The sequence below is a fragment of the Lissotriton vulgaris genome, chromosome 9 (assembly GCF_964263255.1).
Source record: "Lissotriton vulgaris chromosome 9, aLisVul1.2, whole genome shotgun sequence".
Lineage (NCBI taxonomy): Eukaryota > Metazoa > Chordata > Amphibia > Caudata > Salamandridae > Lissotriton > Lissotriton vulgaris.
In genome coordinates this window covers 1,045,316,076-1,045,333,160 of record NC_141697.1, presented here as the reverse complement: position 1 = coordinate 1,045,333,160, position 17,085 = coordinate 1,045,316,076, and the positions used below count along the sequence as shown (strand labels likewise).

General features: G+C 47.1%; 1 protein-coding gene across 1 annotated transcript in view; it reads right to left on the bottom strand.

Annotated features, from left to right (window-relative positions):
* Positions 1-238: 238 nt before the first annotated feature.
* SYN2 (synapsin II) overlaps positions 239-17,085 on the bottom strand; it is a 1,078,985-nt gene continuing 1,062,138 nt past the window's right edge. Inside the window, exon 13 of the mRNA XM_086938961.1 lies at positions 239-785. Coding sequence (XP_086795087.1) covers positions 650-785 — 136 coding nt within the window. The 3' untranslated portion in view covers positions 239-649. The remainder of the gene's footprint in view (positions 786-17,085) is intronic.

The window sequence follows — 17,085 nt, the reverse complement described above, 5'->3', positions numbered from 1 at the left end:
AATGATATCTATAAGTATTATAAGGTATTTTCAACATTTGCAATATATTGTAAAGGGTGAAATGCTAAAGAAAGGTGGTGTTTTTTTGCTGAGCAATGCATTGTTGAATTTGCTCAGAAGTAACTGGAAGCAGGGGTGCTGGTAAATAGCAAAAACTAAGGTCTTACTCTGTTTAGAGTGAGAACAATTTTGAAACGTGAACTTGTAAGGAATGGGGGAATGCCACCAGTCTTGTTTTACACAGTTTTAAAGGTAAATATAACATGGGAATGCAATAACAATTAAAGCAAGCATGGACACACCATCAATATAGTTAACGACACATTTTTAAAAAGAAATGCATAGGACACACATTAAGGCCACAATATCACAGTCACACCCCCTTCCTTTCTTACTACCCACCTCCCCCCGCCCCCCATCAAGGCAAGCTGCAGATGCAGAAGTGATGGCAGTGCTTCCCCTCCTTATCCTGAGTAATCAGTTGATTTTACCATGACATAGTCCTTATCAGCAGTACCATATTGCTTCTCAACAACAAAGCAGCACAAAACGAATGGTTACAAAAGGACCACAGGACATGAAATAAACACTGGCTTCGTATTGTAGTATATGATGTGTTCAGAGCAGATCTGACTGATAGGCTTGAAACCTAGTCTGAAAAGAGGCTGGCAAATGATTTTCTCAAATTTCGGATTGTTTCAGCCTTGTTCTCGTCTTCGTTTACACTTGAGCGGAAAAAGGAGGAGTCGCCAAAGCCAAAGGCGTTTGTCAGGGATTGAGATTTGCTGCAAGACAAAAGAACAGAACAAACCCCAGTCAAATTTGAACTATGTTTCATTATCCCACTCACAAAGACTATGATGAAAAAGCTAAAAGAACTCTATACAACTTCAATAATTTTTTTCAGTGTCTACAGAAACTACTTTGATGAAACAAGCTAACTCTTGGCATATTTTGAGGCCTTCAAAAGCTTTCACCACAAACCACAAAGGGTTGACTTGGAGCTGTCACGGTAGCTGCATCAGACTGCCTTGTCTAAATCTCACCTACCTTAGATACCGCACCACTGTCTAGAATAGCAAAGTCAAGGACCATCCTACACTGGGAACTCACACAACAAACAGTCCCATCTCTACCACCAAAATTTGGACGCTCTTGAAGGAAAAACCTGATGCCTTATGGGATTTACCTTCATTTTAATTTGAGATTTTTCTAACTAAATAATTATAAAATAGCAGGCACACACTTATCATCTTATCATGCAGCTTGGCTCATTTATTGTCTATTCATTGTGTTTATAACAGAACAAGAAATCATCATGGGCATTAGAGCATGGAAATACAACACATAATTCAAAGGAAGAGCACTCTCTAATTTCTGATGGTGCTCGATTTATCTCACCATTCTCCAGTAGTGAAATATCATAGATGGCATATGATGGTTCATTAATACTCTATTAAGAGTCAGGCAGATCGTCATGTTTCTGATAGCAGTGCCCCTGCAGGCTCCACCATCGGAAATCCTACACTGATTGTACAAAAGAGATGTTAATGTCAGTGTAGGTGCATCAGACCGCCAGGTCTATATCGAGCAGAAGTGCTGAGGCAGCTCCCATGATGTCTGAGTTATTTTTTTTATCCAAAAAACAAACTCCCACTTTGGGAGTTTGGTTTAGGAAAACAAAAAGGTTTGAGGAGCAGCTGCCTGTAACATGGTGGCTGCCCACCAAACATTCAGCACTTTCAAAGGAGCCGGCATGACAGCAGCTCATCTGAGGTCACACAGATTTTTGAAGAGCCGGCGGAGATCTCAAAATATGGAGGGTAGGGGTCCACCAGAGTAGTGGAGGCAATGACCTCCACCACCCTGATGGAAGGCAGGCCACCCACCTTACTTTAAATCAGGCCCTTATACTTCTTTTTGGAAGTCAAAATTCTCAGTTGAGGAAAGTTTGAAGGATAGGTCTGATAAGTTCAGTTGAAGGTGGATACATGTTGGTCGAGGTCCCACTGAGTTCAATGTAATTAGTGGGAAAAAGGTAGAGCTAAAAATTCAAATTTTAAACCTGCTGAAGTTCTCTCTTCAGCCAAATACTTTTTGAGCCTTCCCCTGATTAATATTGCCACTTTAGGATATAGTCTCTTTTTTGATGCTCACAATACCCCAGTGGGGCAAACTTTCAACCTGCAACTGGGCAAGTCGCACTGAAGCCAACTATTTGATAAGTGAGAATCTGCTGAAGTTTTCTTTCAGGTGTTAAAAAAATCAGCGTGGGACAAACCTGATGTTCTTGCCCATGGAGTCTGTCCCTTCGACAGAGAGTCTTGGTTTGTTGAGCCATATTTACCAGAAGTCTGGAATTTCTAACTTTTCCAACTTTCTGGAGTAGCTCCTCTTAGTCACTTCTAAGGCTTCCAGGAACTCACAAACAGCACCCAGAGTCCAGACGCCACTCCAGTAGAGGCTACCAGCGCAGTCCAATCCAAGTCCTCTTGCCACTGGTTATTTGTTCACTACAGAAAAAGGCTACTTCCAGCTTCTGGTGCCCCTGTAGCCACACAGAAGGTCAGCCAACTCACCCCTGGAGTCCACTTATTTGTCTTGAATAAGTGGGAGAAGGTCTAGCTCTTCAAGTCTCCACACAAGTCCAGATATGTTTAGAGGAGCTGGGCATGAGGTGACACTTTTGTATAATTCACTAGCCAGTGGGTGGGCATGACTCCTGGGCACTTCCCAAATAATGGGCAAACCTTCCTCTTTTTGCAGTACATATATTTTACCCTCCTGTACATTATTTCACACTGCATCATTTCTAGGGACAATAAAGATGGCAGTACTGTCTTTCCCTTGGAGGAGGCTGGCAAACCAATCAGGGGTGTGTCTATAGAAATAAGCTGCCCCTTCCTCTTCAAATAAATCAAATTGATTCTAGGACCAACTCCCCCTCCCACTGGGAAGGAGCCAGGATGGCTACAGTGTGCCCTAGGGTCAAAGGACCATCATGAACAGGTCATATTTTCACTTAAATGCGCAGGTTTCACACCAATCACAAGTTGAAGAAGTTCGTCAGCTCTCCCCAATTACATTTCCTGAGTTGAGATGAATCACTTACCTCACACCCAGACCTCCCTGTCAATGGGTCCAAGCTATTTTCTGTGCTCTAGGAGCAATGTTCATACCTTAGTAAGGGGAAAGCACTGACAGAGAGGGCAGCTGCAGGTAGGCTAATGCTAATTATCCCACTGGAGCTTCAGGCAGGAAAAATATAACTTTATAGAAGTTACTTTTCCTATAGCTTTACCAAAAAATCCAACTTCACCGTTAAACTGGAATGGAATAAATATTAGAAACAGTGGTTGAATGGATTCTGTAGCTTATTGTACATCACTGTTTCCAGATATAACATTTTTTATTGTACTGTAGCTTTTATCATAGAGGGGTATAGTCACTATAAGAAAATGCCAAAAATTAAGTCTTATATTTCAACTTTCAGATACTAGGAATTCTAAAGTAGGGTCCCTTCTTTTTAAAAAAAGAGGTTATTTAACAAGGTCACCTGCATGCTTAACAACTTCAGCAATCAAGCTATATATGTATGCCTGGAGCCAAGTTTTCCTGGACAGCTGAGTGGCGGGCAAAATGTGTGAGTTAGTCCACTTTGATGCTTTCTTGTGCAGCAGCGTAGCGCTTAACAAATGGGCAATTTAACTTCTATATTGCTGGTGTTTTACCTGCACCAGATGTTATGGCCTTAGGGGAAAGTTAAATATGTAACCGGGTTTTACCCAATGTTACCATGTTTTAGGGATCACAATGCATACAATGGGGACTGGCCAGTAGTGTTGCAATGTGAAGAGTTAAAAAACAGCACTACCAGTCAACAGAAAATGGGGGTGGTCAGACAAAAAGAAGCTGGTTCTCATAGGAGATGTAAATGGCCATACATTTTTAGAAATAATATAGTCTTTAAACCGCTCCTTACATAGGTGCATTCCTCCAACTAACTAAGATAGAATTGTAGATTGTTCTACCACTGATCGGCCAGGGTTCTCTAATTTTTCTGTTACCTTATTTTCCTTAAATCTTAGCAATAGACTTGATGTAGTAAGGCTGACCGGAGCACCTTAGTCAACTCATGTTTCATGGAGATTGTACTTAGCTATTCTGGTACATCCCAATATGCTTTATTGGCCAACGTAGTAACTTTTAAAATATATTTTCAGCACCAGATTCTAGTATCATCAGGGAGGATGGGATATGATAGTGTGAGCAGAGGGTTCAAGAAATCTGGCCTCCTAATTTGTGGGGAGCTCAGTAAAATTCTATTAGGAAACATTTCCTCTTTCTTTGAGTTAGCCAGTGGCAATTTCTGTCCCTCATCGAAGCTTTTATTGAAAATAGACAGCCATGAACAGGCCCATTATCCTTCCTCTCCTGTTGTACCAGCAAGGGGATGACAAATGATCCCTGATGACCCCAGCCAGTGGTTGCACATGAGTATCAAACAAAAGAGAGGAAAGCAGAGCACAAATCAATGCAATAAGAAGATGGTATTGAATAAAATGTTTTTCTATTTTAACCTGTTGGATTCCACCATAAAGGAATTAATATTTCTGCGCCCAAACCTTTTTGGGGACTGTTTATCGAATATCAGGGGGAGATTTGTAAATAAAAATTTAAAAAGTGACACAAGTAATGCAAAAGGCTACATGAAAGCTGGATAGACAGAAATGTTCAGGGGCCGTATCACAGAGAGTGTCCCGGGGCGCAATAAACGTTTGCAACCGCTGTGCGCAAACCCAGGGAACTTTGGTATTACAGAAGGGACGCAGTTGCTTGTGCGGCCCCTTCTGTAATACTGATAGCACTGGCTCACGTAAAGTGCCAGCGATATATGCAGGGGCGTTCCTGGGTATGCCCCATGCAAATTAGGGGATCCCTTTGCCTGTGTGCCCACGTCGTATTACAGACGCGGGAGCAGAGGCAAAGAAGCTGTCAGGAGGCACAATTACAGTGCGCCACCTAAAAGTGTGGTGCACTGTAAGTGTGTCCATTGAATGACACTCTATTCAGGGGTAAAAGGGGTCCTATGGACCCCCTAGAAATCCTCTTACAGGTCACTGACTGTACCGCTTGCTTGTGGATCTCTAATCCCCCTTCAAAGTGCTAGTGGGTTGCCGCCTGAACAGTGAGACATGGAGCAGCTGCTTCAAAGCCACTCTGTATTTCACTTGAATGCGCTGCCCCCAGGGCAACATAAGTTCACGGCAGCCCCCAGGGCAGCGCATCCTATGTAATAGGGTGCACTTTCCCTGTTTGCGCCAGGCGCACCTGTTTTAAGGTGCACCAAGCGCAAACAGGGAACGTGCGCCATAATACATAATATGGCCCCCGGAATTGTATTTTCCTTTGCTACAAATCTTGTGAAAATCGAAATAAAAATATAAATGAAAAATCCATGATACAAAGTCTGAGACTATCAAAGCATTGGAAGATGAACTCTGACAAGCACAAAGGTAGACTTATGCAGCTTATAGAAAGGAATGAATAATAAAGTCCATGTGAAGCACATGGAAATATCACAAAGACACATCCCAGGGATTGAAGAGAAGTGAGACACCTATAATCACGCCTGTTGCATAAACAAGCATACCCACAAACATTGCACGAAACTAAGGTATCCGTTTACAGATATGTTAACATTTTTCATGAAAATAACTACAACAGATGACAAACTACAGATGCAATGTGCAAAGACCAACACGGGAGCACAATGTCCTCTTAGAGCAAGAGCAAAACCAGTTCTCGCTTCCAAAACGGCAATGTGGTAAGATGAAAATAAAACATACACAAACGCATCACATCCCCATTTTCAAGTGAGCATTAACACATAATACCAGTTGCGCCACATCCCATTCCGCCCTATATAAAGCGCTAAGTAGGAAAGGCCCCGATGTTGGTGTAAGCAAGGACACACAATATCATATAAATACCTGGTTAACAATAAACATACATTCAAAGAAATCCCTCAGGCCCATTGGAAACTTCACACATAAGCCACAAATAAAGAGGCAATCAAATAAACACCCACACTAGATACCTCCATTATATTAAATTACACACATACTCAGAGCGCTGTGGAACCTTGCACTCTGTTACCATGCAATTACCCCAACAGATGATTTAATGTAGGCAACCTAAAATATACAGAAACAGTGGTCACTATTCTGCCCATAACAAGGCACATATGTGGTAGGCAAGGTGACACCTCTGAAACCTATACAAATGTAGGTCAACAGCAACAGTCAGTGCATTGTCCACCAACAATTTCTCTTGTAGCTTGAAAGAGGACTGCAAATATAACACATGTGACACCACATTTTGCAAACTAAAAACCTGAGAAATCTCTGCACCCCTTATCAGGAGAGCACATACAGCTTAGACCAGTGGCCTGAGGGCAGACAAACTCTATGAAGGTACGCATAAAACCTATGTATCTAAACGTAATTACAACCTCAGTGTCATGCATAACTAAGCCTGCACTTGTACTCCACTACAAGCACAAAATAGACATGGAAGACGCCTGCCTACTCATAAAGTTGCATCCACTCTTGGAAAATCAATCACTATCTGTTTTGCAAGTACAGTCATACCCTGTACACCCTACAGTCTCAGCCAACTCTGATCAGTCTATGCTGGGCACCAGCTGCTTTCTCACCCATAAAAGCCTAGCACAGATGGGGGTACAAGCATCAATGATTAAGAATGCAATAAGCAGAGACACACTTTTCTTTCAATATCGTACATTCCCACCAAGGAATTAATAATCCTTTATTTGTTTCAGTTAATTAAAACTCTTACAGTAAGATGAAAAGGAAAAGGTGTAATGTTGCCGTAGGTGGGCGCAACCACGGTGGCCCACGACCATAATTGCCTAAATGCTCCGCCCCCCCCTCAAGCGTGAGTTTGGTGGTTTGGCCCGACGTTGAGACGGAGGGCACGTTCTGTAATCAATAAATAGCCCAGGGCCCTGGGCGTGGCAGGCAGTGTACTGACCACCAGCACAGTAACGTGTGGTCTCCAATTTGTTATTTGTTAGGCCAAGCCCAGTACACCACACTGGCGACGGGGTGGTCTCGCCACCCCATCGCGTGCCACGCTCTCCGCCGCTCTGCCTCTCACGAGCCCGCACCTGCAGCCCCTGCGGTGTGCCCCGCTCAGCGTGCTCGACACACCCTGCCGACGGAGTGCTCCCGGCCACCCAGCAGACAGCCTTGTCGAGCGACGGTCCAGCCGCGCCGCACCAGCATCCCCAGCCTTTGGACTCACCGCTACTTCCCTGCGCTTCTGCATGCAGGTGCCTCCGGAGACGTGAGCCCGCCTGCCGGTGGCCCCACCGCTCCGCCCTGCTGACTCGGCCTCCCAGCCTCAGGTGCGTGTCAGCAGCTCCGGCGCCTCAGCCGCGCCCCTACAGATGCCTGCCCCGGCTTTCAACCACGCGCCAGCACGCTGGGCCTGCCACGTGCCTCGGACGGGTGCATCCCCACGCCTCCCGCGTGCAACTCTGCGGCCTCCCTGCCATTTCCCACGCATCCCGCGTGTGGAGACACTGCCGTTCCTCACGCATCTCGCGTGCAACGTCACTGGGACATTCCGAAGCCGCCAGAAGTCACCCCCAACATGCTCCTGAGCCCCATGCCATCTGGTGAAAGGGCAATTCCGGCTAACAAGCCCTCCCGCCTCCCCCAATGGCCATGACCGCCGTGCCCCTGCTGGAGCCCTTTGCAGTCACGGGCACGCCTCCGTCACAGGCAGCCAGGTGGAGGAAATGGGTGGAACGCCTGGAGAACTACTTTGTGGCAGCGGACATCGCTGTCGAGCGACGGCGGGCGATGCTTCTGCACCTTGGAGGGGAGGCAATCCACGACATCTCAAAGGACGTGGTGGAAGGAGGCCCGCCCCGGAACTACACCACGCTACGTGACGCCATAACGGAGTATTTCGAACCATTCGCCAGTGCGGATTATGAGAGGTTCCTACTCTGCCAGACCCGCCAGCTCCCAGAAGAATCGGTAGACGTCTTCTATTTGAGGCTTAAAAAGCTAGCCAGCACATGCACCCTCCCGGACGCTGACGACGAGATCCGCGCCCAATTCATACAAGGCTGCGCTTCCTCGAAACTGCGAGAAAGAGTCCTGGATACAGACAACATGCCCATGCGCGACATCCTGGCATTAGGGCAGTCCAAGGAGCTATCGAAAGCCAGAGCCGCGCATATGGAACCAAAACCCACAGTCGCAGTCAAAGTTGAACCAGTGTGCGCCATCAAAACCAGTGCCACCGACACACGCACGAGGCAACCCCGGCGAGGGAGACCAGGCCCAGCTCCTTCCTCTCACGACCGTGCCTGCGTGTGGAGCGGAGGAGCAACACCCCACAATGGAGCATGCCCTGCACAAGGGAAGATCTGCAGCGCCTGTGGAAAAGCCAACCATTTTGCTAGCGTGTGCCTGTCAACACAGAGGAAAAAGCTCAATGGCCCGCCCCGAAGAGTCAGACAGATAGAGCCAATGCCAAACGCCTCCACCACAGTGACATGGACGATGACGATGTGGACAAAGCCTCCGTCCACGTCGTACGAATGCTCAACACCATGGCAGCTACGCCATCCACAGAACCTATGTGCACAGTAAACGTGCAGGATCAAGCTGTGGCGGCCCTGATTGACACCGGAGCAATGATCAACCTAATGGCGGCCAGTGTATACCGGACATTAGACACTCCACCAGTGCTCCATCCCACGAGAGTACAGGTGTACGCCTACGGCACCAGTCGGCCCCTACGCCTGTGCGGAGTCTTCCGTACAGCGGTGTCACATGACTCCCATCAACTACACACCAAAATTTACGTGTCACAAGAGGGATCCGGGTTCCTACTTGGCTGCCGAACTGCCCAAGACTTGGGACTGATACACTTCGCCCTCACAGTCCAAGCCCACAGCCTCGACCATCTCGTGCTACAACACACATCACTGTTCGAAGGGATTGGCTGTTTGAGAGGACCCGCCATTCACCTCCACATAGATCACTCGGTCGCCCCAGTGGCCCTTCGGCACCGACGCATCGCGTTCCACCTACGACCCAAAGTGGAAGCTGAACTGCGAATGCTCGAGAGAGCCGGAATCATCGAAAGGGTAAGCGGGCCCACTCCATGGGATTCGCCATCGTGGTAGCCAAGAAACTGAAGCAACCGGATGCCGTGCGGATCTGCGTGGACATGCGCATCCCCAATCTCGCGATCAAGAGGGAGCGCCATCTGACGCCAACCATAGATGACATCATCGGCGAACTATCAGGATCAAAGTGGTTTTCGAAGATGGACCTGAGGTCAGGATATCACCAAATCCCACTGCACCCGGACTCACGCCCGATAATGACCTTCTCCACTCACGCAGGCCTGTGGAGATACACCAGACTCAATTTTGGGATATCAAGCGCAGCAGAGGTGTTTCAGAACATTATTCAGAATGTCCTGCAGGGGTTGGACGGCGTGCTAAATGTGAGCGACGATATTTTGGTCCATGCGGCGACTCTGGATGAACACATCCGACGCCTCCAAGCTGTCTCCACCATGCTTCAAGACCGGGGTCTAACACTCCACAGAGAAAAGTGCGAGTTCCTACGAAAAGACATTAGCTTTTTTGGCTACAAATTCTCTGACCTGGGTGTAGGAGCGGACCCTGACAAAGTCAAAGACATCCATGAAGCTCCTGCCCCGACATCGGTGACCGCCGTCCGCAGTTTTCTTGGGATGGTCACATACTACGGGCGTTTCATTAAAGACCTGTCAGACCTCACCGGCCCTCTCCGTGATTTCACGAAATCCACAGCCACTTGGGAGTGGGGGCCAGAACAGCAACAAGCCTTCCAGAAAACCAAAGCGGCACTCTCAGCAGACACAACTCTGGCCTACTTCGACCCTCGTTACGAATCACAGCTCGTGGTGGACGCCAGCCCAACCGGCCTAGGAGCCATCCTGACTCAACAACAACCATGCGGGGAATGGGCCCCCATTGCATATGCGAGTAGAACCCTCACAGCAACAGAGCAACGATACTCGCAGATCGAGAGGGAGGCCATTGCCATCTTGTGGGGGTGCCGGCTTTCCATATCTACTTGTACGGACACCCATTTGTGGTAATCACAGACCACAAACCCCTTATCCTGCTTTTCCAAGGATCATCTTCACGACCCCCCCCTCGCATCGAGAAGTGGGTGCTCCAGCTCCAGGAATTCCAATTCACGGTGGAGTATCGGCCAGGCACCAGAAACCCTGCCGACTACCTGTCGAGGCATGCCCACCCGGTCACTGAAGCAGAAGCCGCGGAAGCCGACGCCACGGAGGAATACGTCAGAATGATCGTGGAGCGATCGAGACCTCTGCCGATCTCCCTAGAAGACGTAACACAAGCCACCAAGGATGACAACTGCCTACAAATCGCCATTCAGGCCATCCAGTCGGGGAACTGGAAACCACTCCAGAGCCCAGCATCATTCCGCACCCTGGAGGCCCAGGCGACGCTAAGAGCACTCCACCAAGTCCGAAGCGAGTTGTCTATCTCTCCGGAAGGATGTCTCCTGAGGGGCCCTCGCCTGGTGCTGCCCGACAGTCTCACACAGCAAGCGGTCCTTCTGGCCCATGGCGCACACCAGGGCATTGTAAAATCAAAGAATCGCATTCGGAGTAAAGTCTGGTTCCCGGGGCTTGACAAGAAAGTCGAAGAAGTCATCCAACGATGTCCTGTGTGCCTAGCAACCGGCCTGCCACCCCCCAGCGCCTGTGATCACAGAGGAAGGACCGACGGCCCCGTGGGCGTGCGCAAGCGCAGATTTTGGTTGCCTTCCCGGCGGGAAATACATGTTTGTGGTAGTAGACAATTTCTCAAGGTACCCCGAAATCGAGATCCTGCCCTCCACCGCAGCCTCCGAGGTAATCCCAAAGCTAGAGAAGATCATCGCAACCCATGGCCTCATGGAAGAGCTACGCACCGACAATGGACCCCCCTTCAACAGCTGTGAACTAACAGAATACTTGCAATCACACCGCATCAAACACCGGAAAATAACCCCTAGGTGGCCTCAAGCCAATGGAGAAGTCGAGAGGCTGATGCGAACTCTAAACAAGACTATCCAGATTGCAATGACAGACGGCCAGAACCTAGAGCTGGCCCTTTTCCAGTTCTTACGAGAATACAGACTGACACCCCACTGCACCACAGGGATGCCTCCAAGCCGTCTATGCTTCAATAGGTCAGTTATGGACACTCTCCCACACCATCCCATATGGGCATCGGCTCCAATTCCCTGTAACCGATCCATGGAACAGCGAACAAAATTTAACGGAGAGGCGTCCCGGAGAAGAAGAGCGGCAGACAGCCCCATCCAAGTAGGCGACTGTGTGCTTGTGAAAGACCGCCATCCCGGGGGGGAATTCCGCCTCCCTTTCCAATTGGACCCATGGACTGTCACCAACGTCAATGGCACCATGATCACGGCGGCAAGAGGGAGAGAGAGAGTCACCAGAAACATATTGTTCTTTAAAAGAGTCATGAGCGGAGAAGAGGATGGTTTCCCCGACCCTGCAGAGCCCTACACAAGACCGACCCAAGGCCCAAGAGAATCAGAGGAAGAGGACACTCCCAGCGAGGAGGAAGGCCCAGAAACAGAATCAGCCGCACCAGCCCTGAGCAGACATGAGTCACAAGTGGCCCAAAACCACCCAGGAACTGCCGAGGCCAAAGACTCTGAAGAACCAGCTCAAACCCCGCCAGGTGAGCGCAGCCAAAGCCAGTACAATCTGCGCCCCTGCCCGAGGCTATCCCAAAGGTACCGAGACTTCGTGGCCCGCTGCACACGTTGAAAGAGTTAGTGCTGTACCTCAGCCTGCATAAAAGTAAGACTGTTCCTTTCTTGCATCTTTGCCGTTTCCAGAGACTGTGGTCGAAAGTTATGAGAAGTTATGTTATGTTTATCCTGTTTTCACTTTGGGGTAAAGGAGGAATGTAATGTTGCCGTAGGTGGGCGCAACCACGGTGGCCCACGACCATAATTGCCTAAATGCTCCACCCCCCCTCAAGCGTGAGTTTGGTGGTTTGGCCCGACGTTGAGACGGAGGGCACGTTCTGTAATCAATAAATAGCCCAGGGCCCTGGGCGTGGCAGGCAGTGTACTGACCACCAGCACAGTAACGTGTGGTCTCCAATTTGTTATTTGTTAGGCCAAGCCCAGTACACCACAAAAGGGTACTAAAAACAGAAGCCAATAATAAAATGTCACATTTCCTCGTGTAAAATCGAGTACATTGTCTTAGCCAGCACAACCCATAGCCTAAGGATGAATTTTCAGCTGCCAGTAGCTCTAAAGGGACTAAGTGCGTGAACAAGTGATTCAATTCCATCAAATGATGAGCTAAAAAGTTTTCTTTTCTACTTGGCTCTTTAATAAGAGCAGTCCCTTGTTTCAAAGCCATAGCGGTTCACTGGAAATGACTGTTCATATCTTAAATGTCAAGTGCTGTACTATAAAACTCAACAGCTGTGATTATTTCTAAGAATAATGGGCATTCTAAAACAAAGAGTGAAATCGTTAAATAGTTGGTAATTACTTCGTCTATTAATTCATTGGTGCTGTTGTAGTCCAGTCTCTTCCAGAGTCTTAAGCTTGGGCTTCTACTTACAGGGTTTTATTATTCAAATGCTTAGCTGCCTGACAAATACATTTAAGGTAGCAGGCTGTTATTTTTGGGAATTTCCCGGACTGACAAGTAGCAAGTGCATCTTTACAAGTTCTTAAATATAGTTGCAAGAGGACTGGAGAAAGACAATATCCTCTAAGTGGCATTAAAGGGGCACAGATTCAAATGCTGTGCATTAAAGACACCGACTGCACTCTCCAAAGCGACATGACCATTCTGTTGTACCATTAATCTGAAAGTATGTCATTTCTATGGTTTCATTCCACACCTTAAGGTAGTAAGCTCTGTTTCATCAACATTTTCCAGGGTAAGTACAGAAATTCAGAAACTCCTGATTCATTTTATTGGAAGAGTAGAATTCAAGTTTTTTTTGTTATAGCTGCGACGGTCTCAATCAGGCCTGCTTTGAGCTCAAGTGTCTTAGCGTATCAATCTCAGCACTCCTTGCCTTTGCACAAGAGGCAATATAGTGCAAATGTAATATTAAATTCTGTCTTGGCAAGTTGAATTCACGATGCAGGTATGCTGCTGGTGTACAATTAGGCAGCCAGAAAATGGCACAATAGCTTCGGTTCTGAGCACAATCTAACCAGACTTCTAAGCAATCTTTGAAAGGGAAGACTCCATACACCAATGTTGGCATTAGTTTGGAGATTATCACTCGACATAGTGCAATTACTTGTGGTCCATTCATTAATGCGCAGAACGAAACTGTTAATGCTAAGGTAACTTGCTTACATTAGGCTAGTTGATCTTTATAGCTGCTTCGACCAATGAAGTGTACTCCCAAGTATTTAATCCCTGGCCAATATTTTGGTGCCCAGATGCCATGATCCTTTTTTGGTGTTACTCCTATGAGCAACTAAGATTTTAGTTTTCCCTCTGTTGATTTCAATATTGTTCCTTAGACAGTACTAGACAAGGACATTTAAAGAGCGCTGCAGGCCTATTTGGGTTTGATCAAATATAATGGTATCATCAGCATATTGGAGGAGGCAGATCTCGGCTCCTGCTAATTTTGGTGGAAAGGTTTTTGTGGTGGCTCGATGACTGTTAATGTCAGCAAAGTACAAGTTGAAAAGATTCAGTGCCAAGATGCACCCCAGTTTCACTCCCCTCAAGGTCGGGATTTTATCTGATGTTACCCAGTTGGTTGTAATCCACACTTGTATCCATGTGTAGGAATAAAGACTAATAATGGCATTTAGTACTGAGGCTGGAACCCCCACTTGTTGAGCTTATGCCACAGCTGTCCCCTGTTCACACAGTCAAAAGATGTGGGGAAGTAGCTTATTCACTTGGCTGTATCATTTTTCCCTATATATAGCAAGTGTATACTATTATATAGGGGTCCCCCTCTTCCTAAACTGTGAAGTCACTAAATGTAGCATACAGGGTAGGGGAGTTCTTCTTCATTGCCATGTCAGCTAAGCAACCAGTGCCATTATATTGTCTTCTGTCCCACATCGGACAACAGTATTATCCTCTAGTCCCTCTTCCATTGTTCCTGCTTGTGAAGTAAGATCTTAGATTATGCCCTACCGTCAACGTCCAGTAAAGTAATTAGTCATAGTTGGCAGGGTTATCATGGGATCCCTTTTTAGGTATGGGAACCAGGACTGAGACTCACCAGCTGTTTGAAATGGCCCAATTTGAAAGGTTATCCACCAACTTTTTGCTTCTTCCTCCTATTTTCCCTTACCTATTTCTGCTGGCTATAGGACTCTGGGAACTTTAGAACTGCTAATCAGTGCTAAAGTGCATATGCTCTCTGTGTAAATTATGATTATGATTTGTTATCCAAGTTTTGAATATTTGATTTATTGGTAAGTCCCTAGTACAATGCACTGTATGTGCCAAGGGCCTGTAAATCAATGCTACTTGTGGGCTTGCAGCACTGGTTGCGCGCCCACATGAGTAGCCCTGTAAATGTGCCTCAAGCCTACCACTGTATTATCTTCATGCACAGTCATGCAGATAATACATGTCGACCTGGCAAGTGTTCCCACTTGCCAGGCCCTAACCTACTCTTTTCTTACATGTAAGACACCCTTCAGGTAGGCCCAAGGTACCACAAGGGGCAGGGGTCGGTCTATGTGAAAGGTAGGACATGTACTGGTGTGTGTAACAAGACTTGATAGTGAAATACTGTGTATTTCATTTTCACTATTGAAAGGCAATCTGTCCGATATGCTAACATGGGAGTTACTTTGTAACATCTTACTTTCATAACTTTTCACTGGGACAAGAAAGAGAAATGGAGTTTAGGCTCTCTGAACTCAAAATGTAATAGCACATCTATTTAGGGAGATGGTTTTTAAATTGTGTGTTTGAAAATGCCACTTTTAGAAAGTAGCTATTTTCTTATTCAACCATTCATTTTCTGGTTTGTGTATTGACTGTCGGTTTTGGAGTGACGGGCCAGGGATGTGCATTCACTGCAGACAGTCACAAGGAGGGCTGAAGTGTGTCCTGCTTTTCCTGGGGGACACAGAGCTGCACTTAATAGACCCTGGCTGAATTTAGAGTGGTGGGAGTAGTTTCACTTGCATCTCAATAGGCAGTGTCTCCTCTGCACAATGCATTCTCCATCTCCTGTAGGGAAGCTATGCCAGAGAGGGCAGAACTGGTTTGGACTGGGCTCAGAGACCATTGCCACAGATAGAATAAAGACAAAATGGGGTATAAGTAGTGGACTTTAAACCCCAGAAAATAAGATCACTTCTGGACTCAAGAGGAACCTTTTGCCAAGGAGAAGAGCTGTAAGGAGGATCACTGCCGCTTTGCTGTGTGCCATGCTGCATTGGCCTGAAGTTGCTGCTTCTGCCAAGGAAGAGAACAAAGACTGTGAACCTGCTTGAAGAATCTCCATGGACTTGTGTGTGCTGGCCTCCTGTTCTGAAGTCTCAGGGACACAAAGACTTCACCACCGGCTCCCCAGAACTCCAATGCTGGAAGTTTAGACCTGCCCGGAGGTGGCTTTTCCACTTTTGGGCCTAAAGAGGTTGTTCCTGCTGTTGGGAGCAGGAAGAAACTTAAAGAATGCAAGAATCACAACTCTGAAGCCAGCAGCGATGCTGCAGTGATCCTGCACCGAGGCCAGGGGCACTGCTTATAAAGTGCATGACACACTGCCCTACTTGCACCGCAGCTCCAACACCCTATGACGCTTTTAGTTATCATTCTTCTCAACGCCAACCCTCGCAATGATGGCATCACTGCCTGCGCCTACATCCCATTATCACAGAGCTGAGAACTGACAAGGGTGACTTCACGTACTCTTTGACTTCGCATCGCCTCACCTAAACTTATGCCTCGCTGCTGCCATCTTCCCCTGTTCTAGACTAGACATGTCACCTCCTCAGGGACATGATACCTTGCCTCCTGCATGGCAACCAGGGAACCAGCCTTGACCTCAGCACCACTGCCTCACCTCCATGACGCCGTGTATCATCCATAGACTTTGTTTTCCAAGGTACTGCTGTTTCGGGGTCAGTGTGACTCCGTGCTTGACACTGTGCACCTCGCAGTCAGTGCTCATTTTGGTCTTCTTTGGTTTAGATAAAGATACCTTATTTTTCTAAACTGGTGTGGTGTCCATTTGTGGTGTTTCCACTGTATTACAGTGTGTTTTGAGTATAAATATTTACACATTGCCTTTGGGATAAGCCTGCCTGGGTGCCATGCTACCAAAGGGGGTGAGGAGGGGTTATCCAAAGTGTGTAACTCCCTTACTCTGACTAGAAGCAAGGGTCCCTACTTGGACAAAGGTGAATACCTCTGCCAAATAAAGAGCCCCATTTCTAACATCTCTGGGATTATATTGTGCAACCAACATTGACCAAACTCTGAGCTCATCATCCCTGCCCATTAGGTGTTTGCTGCTTTAAAAATTCTAGCTGGGAGGCAATTATTCCTGACGCTTGTGCACGTCTGCATGGACCTTATGCTCTTATGTATTTTTGCAGGATTTGGTCATTAAAGATCATGAGTCTGGGCGAAGGAAGGCTTTACCACATATCAGTGATGTAATCAAAAAGAGAGATTAGAACTAGAGAGGCTAGTCCGTTTCCCCAGTTTATATGTTAGCAATCAATGAGAACTAGCTCTGGTTTAAATTGTTTGTATGTCTGCGGGTGGAGAAAAACCGTTAGGTTTTATGAAGGCCCTCACCCACCAACCTAGTTGGTAGCATGCTTCATCATCGGGCCCCACCTGAGGTACTGAGTGTACCTCAGGTGTGCTTCAACGCCAGATTACTGCGGAGCGGGTTATTTTGGTTCGTGATGGTGCTGTGAGTGTCCTCTGAGTGAGGTTTAAAATACTTTCCTG